Below are 18,150 nucleotides of genomic sequence, written 5' to 3' on the forward strand. Positions count from 1 at the left end.
TTTAATTTATTTTCGAAAAATATTAAATATTAATACGTGCATATACGTAATGGGTGGTGGTCCTTTTAAACAAAATTTAAATCTAAATGAAAATAAATGTCCACATTACATGTAGGAATGAACTTAATACAAACATGCAGTAGTTAGACTCCGGGCCCACCCTGCGCACGCAATACCACATATAATAAAGAAAATTAAAGTGTTTTCCGGTAATTAGCTGTATCATTTGAGACCTTTCTAAAGGCTTCCACACCAACGTCCCACACGATATACCCCCGTCCCATACACTATAGTTCATGTATGCGCCTCAGCCACCCCCACTCCTCGCGCACAATACTGTAAATGATAGGGAAAATTTAAGAGTTTTTTTCGGCGATAAGCTGATGCATTTGTGAACTTTTTATAACTCCCCCACACCCTCCAGCTTCCACAACACTCCCCACCCACCCCGCCCACACCCGATATACTACCCACGGTATGATATAGTATGAGACTCAGCCACCACCACCACCACCACCACCACCCTTGCACGCAATGCTGTATATGAACACACGATATACCCTCGTCCCACACAATATAGTATGACCCACCCCTCCCCTTCGTGCACAATACTGTACATGATAGAGACAGTTAAAGTGTGTTTCGCTAATAAGCTGGAGCATTTGAGACCCTTTATAGCCTCCATCCAGCTTCCCCAATATTCTCCATCCATCCCCAACCCACACACGATATAATCCCCTTCCATACAATATAGTATATAAACCCTAGCCCCTATAGTTTTCCGGTAATTATTTAGTAGGTTAACCCTCCCCAACCACAACACACGATATACTCTCGTCCCATACAATATAGTATGAGAATAAAACATGTGAGAGGTCATTCGGAACTACTCGTCCGTTTTGAATCGAAAACAACCGCGGATGTATATGAACGGTTTGCAATGTCCGAAATCTTTACATTTTAACTACGCTGCAAGTAGATCGCGTAGTAAACTCAATTCAGCAGTTAAATTTAATGACTTTACTCTTGGGATTCGTAATTATTTATGCAATATTTCACTTCACTGGCAATCATTTTAAACTTTAAACAAAATACACGTTAACATACTACAATTAATTAACACTATTTTTTTAACTACTTCTTTTGATGAACCGGCATACAACCGAGGTTGTTTTCGATGGAAAATGGGCGAGGATTTCCGAATGGTGAGAGGTCGTTTGTTCGCTCTAGAAAATAACTTTTTGAAAATCAAATCAACATTCAAATTACAATCTAAACCTGTTCGTGTCATGAATCTATATTTCAAATGTCATACATTTACATACATGTATGTATGCCGCTACAAATTCGTCGTAGTTCGATGATTTTATCCTTTAAAGACAGTCTGGTATTATACGTACCAACAGGTCAAGGCAATAAGTGTAGCAAAGGCCATAATTTAAAACTGGTCGGTCGACTGCCCTTTGGTCAACTGAGAAGACGAACGAGCGCTAGTCTGACTCCTGTGTTGAACAATCATTTTTATTCTGTCTTGTGTGTATTTTAGTCCGACGTGTGCTTTTTGAATAATATGCTCTTAAAGCCCCAATAACACCGACCTCCCATACTGGACCGGAGCGGAGCGTCAGGGACTGAAATTTGGCCGATCCGGGGTCAGATCCGTGTTGGATCCGCGTTGGGTCCGGGCTTATCCGGGTCAATTAACCAGCATGATCCTGGATGGTCTAAACTGTTTAAAAATGCCGTAGTCATCCGGGACCGTCCAGGAGGATTTTTCCATCCAGGTAAGTCCGAGACGTTCCTTGTAGCGACCATGTTGGTTCCAGAAAGGTCTGAGTGGCACCATGTTGATCCTAGGCGATTCGTCAAGTCGTGTTGGAACACGGACCATCCCCAAAGCACCACGGACCATACACGGTTCATGCCACACCAAGCACAGATGGACACGGATGCCGTGTTGGTATCGGGGAACTCCGGGTAGGCTCCGTGTTGGCCCCATCTTCATCCGTTTTGTTATTGGGCGTGTTTGGTCCCGACTGCTGACGATGTTTTACGACCGTCGAGGGACCGTTGACTCAATTCCAGCCATAACTACCATGATCAATTTTTCTCTTGCTCCGGAGTGTTCCGTGTTAATCCGGACAGCTCCGTGTACGGTCCAGCTTCGGTGTGACTGTAGTCTAACACTGTTTTGAAAGTAGAACGAAGTGATAATATTATTTTCCTTAAAACAGTGTTTGAGACATGACATGACATCAAATCTTTGCTTTCACTATAAATAACCTATATTGAAACCTACTGTGATACAGGAAAATATATATATTCTTTGATGTTGTAACAAAACAAGTTAGTTTAAAACCTTCTTTGATACAGGAAAGGATATGTGACGTAACGTGCTTCTGTCATAGCCTTGAGCTGTAATGGAATGTACTCTGCTTTGTAAACAGGCCACAAAACAGGGGTGGTCAGCTAGGGTTTCACCTGCCAGACATTCAATGAACTATAGGAATCGTTTGTGGATTGACTGGCATGTGAATCCCTATCCAATCAAATCAACCTAATTTAAACCTGATTCCGGCAGGGTACAGTTCCCGGCCGCATCAAAACGTACTACGTTAAACAATGGGAGCATCTCGATCCATTGCCTAGCGCTCGGCATTAAAAGGGTAGTACTGAGCAAAATGGTGTACTCAGTACTGGTTAAAAGCAGGAAGTATTCCGTGTATTGGCTATTTCTTTTTTATCTTACTTAAAACATATGCTTTTTTTTGTTTTACCATTTAAGTCAAATGAGTTAAACATTGTAATGCATTGAAATGAAAAAAAAATCTTCATCAACCTATAGTACGCGCCTTTAAGAACCAAGAGGTCTCTTCACAAAGAGCTAAGTTGTCGCACCATGATCATATCACTAATGGCATTTAAACAAAATATAAGTCGTGATGGTGTCATGGCGGGTTCAAGCCATAAAAGGCGCTGGACGACCCTGATAAACTCAAATAAATAAAACAGGGTTCATTCAATTTCTTCGCCAGCAGACTTCACCAACAGTTCAAATAAGAGCTTTGCAGTTATCATTATTTACAAATGTGTCAAAAATGCTTTATTTTGCCCGAAATCATAATTGTTACGCCATTGGAAATTGAATTATTTTAAGCTTTGATTTAAAAAAAATGTTCTCAAATAAAAATAAATGATCGAGTCGATCTAGACCGGCATCATTTTTGCTTATTCATGTCATCTTCGTTAAAATACTGTTTGGCTACTCGATTTATATGTCAAACTGTGTGCCCGAACTTCCGTCCAAATTATCGTTATGCGTACCATATGCAGGCTCAGTTAGCACCTCATGATATATATTACTGTGCTAATTAAACCTTGTCAGGATAAAACTATTGATCGATCAGTAGGGTACAAAGTGACCGACGGAAGGTTAGGAAATTACAAACCGAAGGGCACAAGTGGGCTGAAAATGAAAGGGTACCAGGAAAAATAAAATCATATCCAATAGTCAGTGCTGTGGGACCACTCTAGGTGTCATTCATCGTAGGGCCCGCGGCATTTGGTGTTCAAAATTACTCGTTTTGGCGAATATCCCACAAAACGGTGGGAATAAAACTCCCCCTTTGGTCTCACAAATATGTTTCAGTCACACTAGGGGATGTGACGGGGTCAAGCCATAATGCAGCCATAGGCAGACCTTTATAAACCCAACAACAACAACGGGTATCAGGGTACGAAATGCCGACTAGACACCAACTCGTGGTTCCTAATATTAATATACTAGCGGTTTTTTTTTTGGTTTTTTTTTTTGGGGGGGGCACCCACCCCAAATCGTTTAAAACCAAACACATTTAGTTTTTTTAGGGCTTGGCGCAAGTCAAAGTTTTACGCCCCTTAAGTTATTTACGCTCCCTCTAACGTCAAATCCTGGATCTACCGCTGTTATACATGTAGCTATGGTCGGCTGTCCGGACCCAACCACGCCGGCAAGAAACAATATTATATTTGTGCAATAAATACTTTCCCAATTATCAAATATCCGGTACAGTTTGGAAATTATGTAATGTACAAATTTTATAATTAAATTCTACGTGTAACATGTAAAATAATAAGTGGTGTGTAAACAGCGTGGTACGCTAGTTATACGGGAAATACTAAAGAAAAGTATTATTCGGATTTGAACATTCGCCTCCTCACCATCAAAAATGCCATGTTGAACTTATGCTAGCATAATTAGGCGGCGACCATGATAGAGAACCAGTTGAGATAATTCTCAGCATAAGACAACATAATAAGGTAAGACATTATATCGGATGAAAGATTAAGAATCGAATCTCAGTCAATATGTTTGCAGTTTCTTGTGCAGCTACTCAAGATCATTAAATTTGATTTAAGATAAACACGGAGCATCTGTGTATAGGTTCTTATGCTGCAAACGGACACGATCTTCTTATATAGAACATATTTAAACAATGGATATAAATGGTTAACACACTGACCTGGTGACACACTTTAACACGATCACAGGAAGTTGATCCAATAACTTTTCTAGGTATTTTTATTGTATTCCTATTTTATAACAAAGACATACTGTATTGTACATGTGTGTAGTAAACATCAAAATAATAAATATCTGCAGTTTTGGTAGCCAGAACTGTACGGTGAATATAAAATAAGGATCCAGGATTTAGTAACAGTTAGATCTATGGGGTAGTCCAAATAATTGTACGTTGACAGATTTTTTACGATTTTTGATATGGCAAATCCTTCACGTACAAATTGTTTTGTACCAAAAGTGGGTTGTTATTCCGACAGGGATTCCGGGTTATTAGCATATTGCTTCAATAAAATATCATATAAACAAGAAATATGACCAGATGTTATTTTATATTAGTTCCGTACACAAAAAATAAATATCCAACAAATAATTATGAGTTTGATGTGTTTTTTTCATTTCATACTGACAAAACATAACGATATATATATATAAACATGAAGGGCACCTGCAAGGTTTACTGTTTTACAACAATCAGAACACCTTGGAGATGGCCAAGTTGTTACGATTGTATTTACGTGGTCTACTTCGAAGTTTGTCAGAGATGGTCGAGTTGTTATGATTTGCATATTTGTTGTCTGTGTCAGTCAACTTTCCTTTTATTGGAAAAAGAAATCCTGTGTTTTAATACATTTAAAGCTTGTTTTGTGCAAATAATCTTTGCACTTACCAGTACATAGTAAAATATGAATATAACCCTTTATCAGTGTTCTCAATAAGAACTGGTTGCCGTCCAAAATGGACAGTTCAAATGGCAATTGGGCTGGTTCAAATCCGGAAAAACAATTGAATTTTAAGTAGAATAAGTAGTAGCTGTTCAGTTACTTTCCTATTTGAGACGGTTCAACCGAAACTTATTGAGAACCCTGCTTTATTATCTATTTCAAACATAAAATACTTCTCTAAATACAATTTCAATATTTTTAAAAAAAAACTGGTTTTTGCACCAATCTGTTTAGACGTTAGGGATTTGAAGAATCCTGTATAACACGTCTATTATTTTAGACTACTAGATGGGGGTGCACTTAGGAGGCCTGCACAACTTTCTTAACTAAGTGCCCCATACAACCACACACATCTAAACAAGGAAACAGAATGTAAACAAAAGCATTCAATGTGCCTATAGCCGCCCCCCATCCTATAACAAAAATAAAAAAAGAAGAAGAAAATCCCATGTGTGTGTGTGTGTTTAAAATTAAAGGGACTCGGGCTTTCTGCTGGCATTCGCCATTGTCACCAATTGTGACAAAATTGCAAACAGAAATTATCCTAGTGTCATAGTTTCATTCATACGCTAAATACAATGTATTTGAGTTAATTGAACTTAACGGCTTAGCTAAGATAAAGTGGACATTTAACTTTTCCAATGTTATATGCTGCTTTTGGCTTTCATTTACATAAGATCTTTGACACTTTAGTGTATTTTGATAGTACTCGATAAGACCTTTCCAGCAATATATAGTTTTATATATGTTTACTCAATGGTTTTCCAAATATACCGTTTGAAAGGTCCGGAAATGGCCATATTTTTGATGTTATGCTGTTGCACCAAAAAATAGCCATTGTTTAAACATACAGCTTACAAAGGCAATCTTGGATACATTGCTAAAATAATGTTATCCAATTAAGGATACCATTCTTATTAACACTACTTTCTACAGAATGAAAATTGTACAATAATTGATGAAGATATGTGGAAAATTGTGAATGTGTACACTTGTTATACATTTTCCTATTTTCACCCTTACTTTCACAAAAATATTTAGCAGCTAGCATACTGAATGAAGAATCAACAGTCAAAACTATTTTGTCCGTAGTCCTGTATAGTCTGTAGCCCCCCTCAAAATTATTTTTAAATTGAAAGGTCAGATCATAATTACATCTAGCTTTTAATAAAACAAAATCATGAGTGTAAAATGAAAGCAAACATTGTTTAAGGGAGAATAGAAATAAGAACTTGTCTTAAATATATGTACATAATGAAGGTTTGAATCCGTAAATACAGAGCATATTACAATCAGTTGTGTTTAAGATGCATTCAGTGCAATATAATGGTGTTACAATGTAATTTCAATGTTGTTTAATAGCCTCATATTGATATTATTCAATTTTTTTGGTGTTCAGTTATAATCTGTTCGACATAAGTATAAACACAATTAAATGATAGTTAAGGGGCTACGGACTATACTGCTTTTATGTCATAATTATCTACTTGATGTCAGTATTTAAAAGACTTTTTTGTATTCGTTCTCATTCTGTTCCATGTTTTGTACTTCATACTGTGCATGTGGACCTTCAACATCAGTTAGGTTGATTGTATGTATATGTACTAACATAATATCAATCAACAGTCAATGTTTATTCAAGAACTGCAAATGCACTTGGTTGTTTTACGTATAAAGTACTTAGGGGTCTGCGTGTGTGCGATATCTAGCTTGTTAATGAATGTTTAACCGGGAAGTTTCGCATGAAATCAAAAGGGTATGTAGGCAGAGGCTCAATTACAGCTTCGCAATCGCGCAACAATTTTTTTTAAAAGTGATAAATTTATGAGCATTAAACAATGCAAATTTAATCAGTTAGTGTGTTGTTAGCTTTTTATACACCCATCTTACGATGGCCGTATTATGGGAACACCCATGGCGGGCGGGCGGGCGTCTCCACAATGTTGTCCGCTCTCTAACTTGAACATTTCTCATTCAATTTCCACCAAACTTCATGAAAAGTGTTTGTTGGTGAAATATCTAGGTCAAGTTCGATAACCAGCCAAATCGCTCTAGGCACTCCAGAGTTATGGTCCCCTGAATTTGTCAAAATTGGGCGGGTGGGCGGGCGGCTCCACAATGTTGTCCGCTCTCTAACTTGAACATTTCTCATCCAATTACCACCAAACTTCATGAAAGTGTTTGTTGGTGAAATATCTAGGTCAAGTCCGATAACCAGCCAAATTGCTTTAGGCACTCCAGAGTTATGGCCCCCTGAATTTGTCAAAATTGGCCATTTTAGCTTTGTCCGCTCTCTAACTTGATCATTTCTCATCCAATTTCCACCAAACGTCATGAAAGTGTTTGTTGGTGAAATATCTCGGTCAAGTTCAATAACCAGCCAAATTGCTTTAGGCACTCCAGAGTTATGGCCCCCTGAATTTGTCAAAATTGTCCATTTTAGCTTTGTCCGCTCTCTAACTTGAACATTTCTCATCCAATTTCCACCAAACTTCATGAAAGTGTTTGTTGGTGAAATATCTAGGTCAAGTTCGATAACCAGCCTAATCGCTTTAGGCACTCCAGAGTTATGGCCCCCTGAATTTATCAAAATTGGCCATTTTAGCTTTGTCTACTCTCAAACTTGAACAGTTTTTATCCGAATTTCACCAAACTTGCTACTATAAATGTTTGTTGGTATATATTCTTGGCAAAGTTCTATAACCAGCCAGGCTCTTCAGGATTATGGCCCTTGAATTGGTCAAAATTTGCCATTTTTGCTTTGTCCACTGTCTAATTTGAACAGTTATCATCTGATCTTCACCAAACTTGCTGAAAATATTTGTTGGTAAAATAAATCGGTCAAGTATGATAATCAGCCAAATGCCCCGAAGCACTTCAGGATTACTGCCCTTGCCATTTAAGCTTTGTCTACTCTCTAACTTGAACAATTCTCATCTGACCTTCACCAAACTTGCTGAAAATGTTTGTAGCTATAAAATCTTTACCAAGAATATTTGCCGGTATAAATGCTTTGCCAAGTACACACTGATTGTCTCTTTTCACGATTAAGGATGAATCATCTCTGTGACAGTAAGTTGTCTTAGAATCCAAGAAATTATTGATGGGCGTATTTTGTGAGTGTCACTCTTGTTATTGCTGTTAACATGTGTATAATTTGGATAATTATAAGAAACCAATAATAGGTATTGATACATCATGTATTATTTCATGCTTAAAGTTGTGTTATTCTATATAGTCACTAGTGCTTTTTATACGCCCATCTTACGATGGCCGTATTATGGGAACACCCATGGCGGGCGGGCGGCGGGCGGGCGGGCGGCTCCACAATGTTGTCCGCTCTCTAACTTGAACATTTCTCATCCAATTTCCACCAAACTTCATGAAAGTGTTTGTTGGTGAAATATCTAGGTCAAGTTCGATAACCAGCCAAATCGCTTTAGGCACTCCAGAGTTATGGCCCCCTGAATTTGTCAAAATTGGCCATTTTAGCTTTGTCCGCTCTCTAACTTGATCATTTCTCATCCAATTTCCACCAAACGTCATGAAAGTGTTTGTTGGTGAAATATCTCGGTCAAGTTCAATAACCAGCCAAATCGCTTTAGGCACTCCAGAGTTATGGCCCCCTGAATTTGTCAAAATTGTCCATTTTAGCTTTGTCCGCTCTCTAACTTGAACATTTCTCATCCAATTTCCACCAAACTTCATGAAAGTGTTTGTTGGTGAAATATCTAGGTCAAGTTCGATAACCAGCCTAATCGCTTTAGGCACTCCATAGTTATGGCCCCCTGAATTTATCAAAATTGGCCATTTTAGCTTTGTCCGCTCTCTAACTTGATCATTTCTCATCCAATTTCCACCAAACGTCATGAAAGTGTTTGTTGGTGAAATATCTCGGTCAAGTTCAATAACCAGCCAAATCGCTTTAGGCACTCCAGAGTTATGGCCCCCTGAATTTGTCAAAATTGTCCATTTTAGCTTTGTCTGCTCTCTAACTTGAACATTTCTCATCCAATTTCCACCAAACTTCATGAAAGTGTTTGTTGGTGAAATATCTAGGTCAAGTTCGATAGCCAGCCTAATCGCTTTAGGCACTCCAGAGTTATGGCCCCCTGAATTTATCAAAATTGGCCATTTTAGCTTTGTCTACTCTCAAACTTGAACAGTTTTTATCCGAATTTCACCAAACTTGCTACTTTAAATGTTTGTTGGTATATATTCTTGGCAAATTTCTATAACCAGCCAGGCTCTTCAGGATTATGGCCCTTGAATTGGTCAAAATTTGCCATTTTTGCTTTGTCCACTGTCTAATTTGAACAGTTATCATCTGATCTTCACCAAACTTGCTGAAAATATTTGTTGGTAAAATAAATCGGTCAAGTATGATAATCAGCCAAATGCCCCGAAGCACTTCAGGATTACTGCCCTTGCCATTTAAGCTTTGTCTACTCTCTAACTTGAACAATTCTCATCTGACCTTCACCAAACTTGCTGAAAATGTTTGTAGCTATAAAATCTTTACCAAGAATGTTTGCCCGTATAAATGCTTTGCCAAGTACACACTGATTGTCTCTTGGGTACGATTAAGGATGAATCATCTCTTGGAGACGATTTTTACATGAATGTTGTTTTTCAAATCCTGAACACGTTGATCGTCTTTGGGCATGATTTGGGATTAATCGTCTATATCTATAGACACGATTTTCAGGAGCCTTTTCTGTTTTAGAATCCAAGAAATTATTGATGGGCGTATTTTGTGAGTGTCACTCTTGTTATAATTTATTTTCAAGCACAGAATAACACAATTTTTAGCATAAAATAGTAGTGTGTTCTATTTTACCAAACAAATTGCAAAGACTTGATCATTAATTGGTATAACATGTGAACAATGACGATATTCCATTTGAGTCATTCTAAATAAATTTGTGACTAAAATGAATTTGGTAGAAATTCCCACATGTAAAGATATTTAAACCAAATAAATTTCATGGGAAACACTACAGATGCGGTTACTCCGACATTCCGAAAAGAACATAACTGTGATAAATGGCAACTTTGCCGTTTCTTTACAATATGTACCCATTTTTCATCAAGTATTTCTTAATTGTTTGGTGAAAGAGATAATATTTATAATCTTTGCATTAATTAAGGTTTATATTTAATTTAAACATATAGATCAAGCAACATTTTGGCATTTATTTTTTGAAACTTTTGCGGGGCAAAAAAGCCTTAATGAATCTTCTCCATTTGAATGAATTTACAGTGGCTTTCTTTATATGGAGAATGCATCTTTAATAGTTAAAAAAACACTGAAAATGAAATACCAGTTTAAATAGTTTGAAATTTGCACATAAATGGAATACTTCACTTATATTGATGCCAAGAGATTTCTTAACATATACATGTTAGGGCACAAAGATACAAAGCAGATAATGACATATGATAGCCCAATCAAATATTAGTCAGGATTGGTATTCAATATACAACTTAATCTAATGTTATAATATTTATGTAAAAAAAGTATATATTGGTATGAAAACATTATTAACACAAATTAAATCAAACATTGGTTAATCTTTGATGCTTTTAAATGTGTCTCAGTTCTGTCAATTTATGAGATAATTTTCTGAGAAATGGTCATTTGTGAAACAGTTCTGTGCATTTCCCTGAAAGCACTGTTTCAACAGGTAAAATACTATATCATGCTATTATACACTTTTGAACATTTAATGTTTCAATTTACTTCAACTTTTAACCTTTTGATATTAAGTAAACACATAATTAGGCACATGCGAACCTAGCCTGTATAGTCCGTAGCCCCTTCGTAACAAGTATAAATGCAAGCTAAAAAACTTCTGTTACTATTTCTTTACATCTACTTTTGTTTTTGCAAGTTTGACTGTTAATAGCAATTTTTTTAAGTTGGAGATGTAGTGCTACAAGCACTTAAAATAGTTTTCCTGTCAGGAAATGACTTATTTCGCTGGTTGTTTCCATGTTTTGGAATAAAGAGTGTCATGAATTACATTGTGTTGAGGTAAATGTCCAAGGGATGATAGGGCCAGGGGACGATCAGTTGGTAAAAGATGATACTTTTGCTGTATAATGCAAACATATAATGATGTTTCCAGAATGGTTTTACATGATTACTGTGTTTGTATAGTCCATAGCCCCTCTGTAGCCTAAATTTGTGATTCAAGCTTAAAAAAAAAATGAAGTGTAAGTCATTCAAGACTTTGTATGCAAACAAACGACACCTATATGTTTGATCTTAAAGGAAATTTGATTATATTGATCTGTTATCTAAATGATTCTGCTAAATATAAGTGTGACTTCTTTTCTGCTTTTAATGGTTCTTGCAATCCTACACATATAAATATTTTCATTTGTTTCAGAATCAAATTTTTGGCTCAAATGTTTAATGTTGACACATTACCAGTACTTTATGAGCAAAAAGAAGGTAGGAAGGTTGCATCTACTTTCCAAACAAAACATGTTAATGCTTCAATATGTATAGTCCGTAGGCCTACACGTCCACTTGTATATATCAGTCTGTAACTTTTTTATCAGGTCTGCTACAAAAGAACAGTTTTAGAACATAATGCTCGAGGCATTAAGCTTGCAAACTCATATTGAGTTTTAACGATTTGAAATACTTTAAAAATTGACCTTCGTGCAACACAAGTGTCCACTTTATATTGGCTAAGCCGTTAAGCCAGTATTAAAAATGAAAATAAAATGAAAAATAAAAACTTATCAAAGACAGACTGTGTTGCCATTTGTGGCGTATATACAGATTTAAGATAATTGAAGTTATGACTAAAATCCTTTACGGAAACGACCCCCTGAATTAAATATTAAAGCAAGTACTAGCATGATTGTCACCTTGTGACTTTTGTTACAAATATGCTTTGGAATTTTTTTATGGAAATTATGTTTACACTGATGCTTTTCACACTTATCATTTATTGTCTTTGAACGGAAGGGAAGTCACTGATTATACTTATCTATTATGGTTTTATCATTTCATCTTAAAGCAATTCTCAGTAATTTTGTATACATATATAAACTGACCATTTTCAGTTACTTAATACTTCTTCATATTTTTTGGAAATGATGTCAGGACATGACCATTAAGGCCCCAAAAAAGTTCTTTCAACATTACCACTAAGTAACATTTCCAAAAACAATACTGGTTGACGGTACATTTCCGAACAGGGCACAAATCCCGAACACCAGCTTAAACACGCGTTTGTTTACCGTGATCGATTATTTGATGATCTAGATCAATACAAAGGCTTGCCTTGGTCACATTTGCGAAGTTTCATCTTGTTTTGTTGAGTATTTTTCTAAAAAATGCCATTCAATGTTTATACCTTAAAGATCAAAATGTAGCACACGGGGGAATGACGTCAGAGGGCGCACACGCATCTTTAGGTTTTGCAGTTATGTTGACCTACATTTATGATATTTATAAATAGAAATCACGCTTTACATTTGAATTTCATGTTTTGAAAAACATCAGAAACAGTATATAACTTTGCAGCTAAGTGTTTATTTAATATAGCAAACTTATTATTAATAAGTGTTCGGTATTTGTGCCCTCCATAGCATAAATTTAAAGGTGATTTACTGTCTATAAATTGAACAATTTTCGACAAATTGATGAGATCATGAATCTGTACTTTGACAGGTGTTGTCACATTAACCAAAGATGTTTTATACGCAATTTTAACTTGCTACAACAAAAACTCTCCAAGATAACTGTGAAAAACCTCAAAAAGTGTTCGGATTTGTGACCTTAGCCTAAGTATGGTAGGTAGGAAGGCATAACTTTGTTTTTCAGTACTCATACACATACATAATGTTGTGTTGTTATTGATACCAGAAATCTTGGTGTTAGTGTTTGATTACTTATGGCAGTTTCTCTATCATCAGTGGAGATTGCATTGATTTACACTTATCTTACATTTCCAAAAACAATTCTGTCGCCTCAGATCATATAATGTTCTATCGGCAATTTTGTGATTAATGAGATATTTATATCACTAAGTTAACTATAAGGAGCCCAATCTTTGTTTGTGTGAGAATGTCTTAAAACACTTCAGTTTTCACAATTCCCAGAGACAAAATCAAAATGTGTTGTTTTTTTAATAAATATATATAACAATCCCTTTTCTTTGTATTTTTTATGGAAACTTGACGACCAATTTTCTCAAAAGTGTAAAGTGTCAGATGACAAATTTTATTATTAAATAAGAATATTTTGAGGCAATAAGTAATTTTAATGACATTAAATGTAAATTCTGTGAATGTGGAGTGTTATACTGTAACATTGGACTATTTAATAAATTCAAGTATCAATGAGTTTCATTGCTCATTGCATGTATACAGTATTTTGGCTCTCGTTGTAATTTGATCCATATCAGAACATGATCAGAGTTGAAAGCTTTATTAATCCTCTTTCTGGTTCTAATCATGTGTTTAATCACATTGTTGTTACATAATGATATTTACACAATCATTGAACAATGAGATGATCCATGATCTACGATTTACACATTTGTTTCAGGCAGCACCTGCATGGAATTTCAACTAGATAGATGATCTCCTTTGTCCAAAGTCCTATGATATTGTACTAAGACATTGCTACAAGATAGAACCACGATGGCGGCGCCAAATTTTGATGTCATAAAGGAGATTCCAGGATACAAAGTCATCCTAAAAACAGTTTTAAAGGCACAGATACAGCTTCTGGTAAGATTTCAAAGAAATCCTCCTGTATTATTTTACATGTACATGTGCATGAAATTGTGGTTTAACTTGTGCCCACCATGCCTTACAAGTGGGTTTCCTCCAGGTACTTTGTTTACCCCTACAACACAAGACCACACACTCGCTAAGCATTGTGCCAATGAGGGTGACTAATACGATGACGTTAAAACTGAATTCTCAATCAGTGTAAAATATATATAAAAAAAAAGACATCATGAGACATCATAAAAATTATTTATAGACAATTTTATTCGCCAAGTTCAGGAAATGTTTCAGTAATCAAGCCTTTTGAAAGCTGTTACTTACATTTTTTCCTGGACAGGTGGAATGAAATTGTTTATTATGTGATGAAGTGTCAGATTCATTTTATCACATGCTTTTCCAGTAACAAATAGCTTAACAGACATACCTGTTTCAACTGCCGAGGAGTTCAACACTACAAAGCAATGCCATTTGCCTTTTTTTCCTGCTAGAAAAAAATACTTAAGATCATTATCAGTAAGAATTGCAACATGACATTGTACCTTTAACGATGTAATGAGTAATATGACATCAGTTTTTGTTCCGAACAATTTGGGGTCGCAGTTCAGCTCCATTCTGAATGCTGAAACTAGGTTTTATCCCTAAAGAAAAAAAACAATGTAAGAATTGGTTTCTTTTTCAGAATATCAATTTGTCACATTTATTTCTCTTTTATATTTCTTTAAGGCATTCTTGATCATTTCTAGGTAAAATGGATTTAAGTCAAAATGTTGAATTTTTTTACCAAAATTGTAGACCCCCCCCCCCCCCCCCCCATGAATTTTTCTAAATTTTCATAATTATTTTGTTTCACACAAATGGCTTTATAATATTCCTTCTTTACTTTTCCAGGTCAAACAGTTAGAAGAACATACAGATGAGCAGTCTGTCATCCTCACAGCCAGTATGGGAGATGGTACATTGAGCCACCTTGGGTCGGATTATGGCCAATCGTTCCTCAACGACTTTGAAGATTTCAAGTTCTCCTTCCTTGGGTTTTGTTTAAAAAGTAAGATACGTGTTTTGCTTCGTCTATTTAGGAAAATTTGTTTCTGTACTTAGTTTTGGCAAATTGTCATAGCCTGGTAGTCATGGTTATGTTCAAGTAATCAGGGATTTCGTTAAAGGTAGTTTGGAAGTATGTTAATCCCTTAAAATGTGCTCAAACTTCCAAAATTGAGTCATTGCAAGTACAAAAACTTCCACTATTTTGGAGTAAACTTCCAAAAGTGATGTCTTGGTAGTTCATAATATCAAAACCTGGTGTCAATGTTACTTTATATGGCTTAATTTTCAATAAGTCTTGGAATTGAAATGAATTCTTAAAATACAATTTTGTGATGTTTGCAAGTTATAGTTACACAATATTTAACATTTAAAAACTCTTTAGTTGGGCAATAGTGGAAACTTATTAGTTCAAGAGGCATAAACTTTCATATTTCACAGGTAAACCTCCAATATTGATCTCAAGGAAGTTCATAATTCCAGTTGCAAATTCTTAATGGAAGCCCTGTGTTGTTGTCATTGTCAATTTAAGTTGAGCCATTCAGATACTGTAAATGTTTGCTAGGAAATTTGCTAAGGTACCAATATGAAACTTAGGTTTTCACATGTTTGCAATGACAATAATTTAAAAGGCACATATATATTAATTTTAACTGAAAAGTTAAAAGGCTAAAACTTGTTGCTCTTTTTTAGGCAGAGAACTAAAGAATAAACTTACTTGCATTTACTTTTGCTTTAATGTATGGGTGGATTTTGTTAGCTATTTTGAATTTCAGTTTTTATTATATGTCAGCAATTCAATAGTTTTGGCCTATTGTTATGAAACTTGGCCAGAATGCTTGTTTGCATATTTTCTTAAAAGTACAAATATGGGTCACTTCAGGTAAAAATCCAGGTCACTTAGGTCAAATCTTTTTATTTTATATATATATATATATATACAATATTTGAATGGAAGACATTTTTTTACGTTTAGTTCTGTTTCAATCAACTAAAAATCTACAAACCATACATCCTTTTGGAAAAACGACATTATCTAATTAAAAATCCAGCTAAAATGCGGCGTTTCACATGCTCCTTGTTCACATCTTATCTTGTATCATTCAGAGCATAACAAGAAACAGTTGGAAGACCAAGAGGCCAAAGCTAAAGAGCAGCAGCTGCTGCAGGAACAACAAATAGCACAGGCCACCCAGACACCAATACATATAAACCCTGCCCCACCCTCGGGGTTTTCAAACCCCAGTCCAGGGGGTAGAGAGAGAGTGATGAAACCCAAGCAATTTGGCTCGAGTGTAAGACATGAACCTTATCCAATAACCAGACCTCAACGAACAGGGTTTACTGTCAGTCAGACTAGTGCCTCTGCTGTGAAATTGGAACCTAGTTTTGATAATGAGAATAACAGCAACAGCAGTGGTGTATTTCCAGATGGGGGTGATGTTTTCCAACCCCATTCAGGGGATAGTAACAGTTTTACTGGTTCAGCCCAAGTAGGAACTGTTGATCAACAAAGCAACATTATTAATGCCCAAGACAGTGACATAGAAAGTATTGTGAGTGGTGCTTTGGTACAAATTAAGAGAGAGGTGGAAGATGATTTGGAGATTACTGGGGTTGAACCAGGAATTCAGCCTCCTGCCCAGGATGCTTGGGGGTCAAGTGCAAGCTCAGATGCCTGTCCTGCTGATACCTCCGCCCAGCAGGCTTACAGTAAGTGTTTAAGTTTGTAATTTGAGTTATTGCGGTGGAAAAACAATCTGCAAACATGCACTATATTTGCTAGCCTCACAGTTGTCAAAATTTTGTCCAAAGCCCTACTTTGGGGAAATGCTTTGCAGGCTTACTCAAAGTCTGAATTTATATAGCACTGCTTATTGGAAATATTGACACCAAGCACTTTTAAGTATAAGAAATGAGGCTAAATGTTCATCCAAAAGTCTATACCATTGAAACCCTTAGGATTGGAAATGAACTACATTTGATTCACGTTGCATTTATATGTAAAGAATTCAAAGAAATATTGATACATAATCACGACAAGGTTTGAATTTTTTATAATGATTTAATACCATAAGTATTTTCTTTTGGATAGTGTGCAAGAAATTTTATGGGCTTGTTTGCAGATTTGTTCTGCTGCAATGAATGAAAGGCAGAATTCTCACACATGAGCTATGAATTATTTTAAAATTAATTTTCTAAGCTTTCTGATAAGGCCAAAAAAAAAATTGTTTGTTTAGGGTAACCTTCCCAAAATTTCTAGGTAGGGTAGGTAGGGATTTTTTTAATATTTATGCCCCCGAAGTGGGCATATTAAAATCGCACCGTCCGTCAGTCCGTCCGTCCGGCTCTATAACTTTCCCTTGTATGGACAGATTTTAAAATAACTTGCCACATGTGTTCCACATACCAAGACGACGTGTGGCGTTCAAGACCCGTGTCCCTACCTCAAAGGTCAAGGTCACACTTAGTGTTTATTCACAATGAAGTGCTGCATATAAGGACATAGAGTATAGGTTGTTGTGTCCGGGCTGTAACTTTCCCTTGTATGGACAGATTTTAAAATAACTTGCCACATGTGTTCCACATACCAAGACGACGTGTCGCGTGCAAGACCCGTGTCCCTACCTCAAAGGTCAAGGTCACACTTGGTGTTTATTTACAATGGAGTGCTGCATATAAGGACATAGAGTATAGGTTGTCATGTCCGGGCTGTAACTTTCCCTTGTATGGACAGATTTTAAAATAACTTGCCACATTTGTTCCACATACCAAGACGACGTGTTACGTGCAAGACCCGTGTCCCTACCTCAAAGGTCAAGGTCACACTTAGTGTTTATTCACAATGGAGTGCTGCATATAAGGACATAGAGTATAGGTTGTCGTGTCCGGGCTGTAACTTTCCCTTGTATGGACAGATTTTAAAATAACTTGCCACATGTGTTCCACATACCAAGACGACGTTTCGCGTGCAAGACCCGTGTCCCTACCTCAAAGGTCAAGGTCACACTTAGTGTTTATTCACAATGGAGTGCTGCATATAAGGACATAGAGTATAGGTTGTCG

At 36.2% G+C, this 18,150-nt stretch overlaps 1 protein-coding gene across 3 annotated transcripts in view; it reads left to right on the forward strand.

The window, feature by feature from the left end:
- The first annotated feature begins 4,189 nt into the window (after window positions 1-4,189).
- LOC128206768 (uncharacterized) overlaps window positions 4,190-18,150 on the forward strand; it is a 46,995-nt gene continuing 33,034 nt past the window's right edge. For 2 of the 3 annotated variants that reach the window (XM_052909457.1, XM_052909455.1), the window contains exons 1-4: window positions 4,190-4,299; window positions 13,856-14,040; window positions 14,932-15,088; window positions 16,192-16,797. In XM_052909457.1, the coding sequence (XP_052765417.1) occupies window positions 13,951-14,040; window positions 14,932-15,088; window positions 16,192-16,797 (853 nt within the window). In that variant the 5' untranslated portion in view covers window positions 4,190-4,299; window positions 13,856-13,950. The remainder of the gene's footprint in view (window positions 4,300-13,855; window positions 14,041-14,931; window positions 15,089-16,191; window positions 16,798-18,150) is intronic. The other variant, XM_052909456.1, reaches the window with a different exon arrangement.

This window comes from Mya arenaria, chromosome 10 (genome assembly GCF_026914265.1).
Source record: "Mya arenaria isolate MELC-2E11 chromosome 10, ASM2691426v1".
NCBI lineage: Eukaryota > Metazoa > Mollusca > Bivalvia > Myida > Myidae > Mya > Mya arenaria.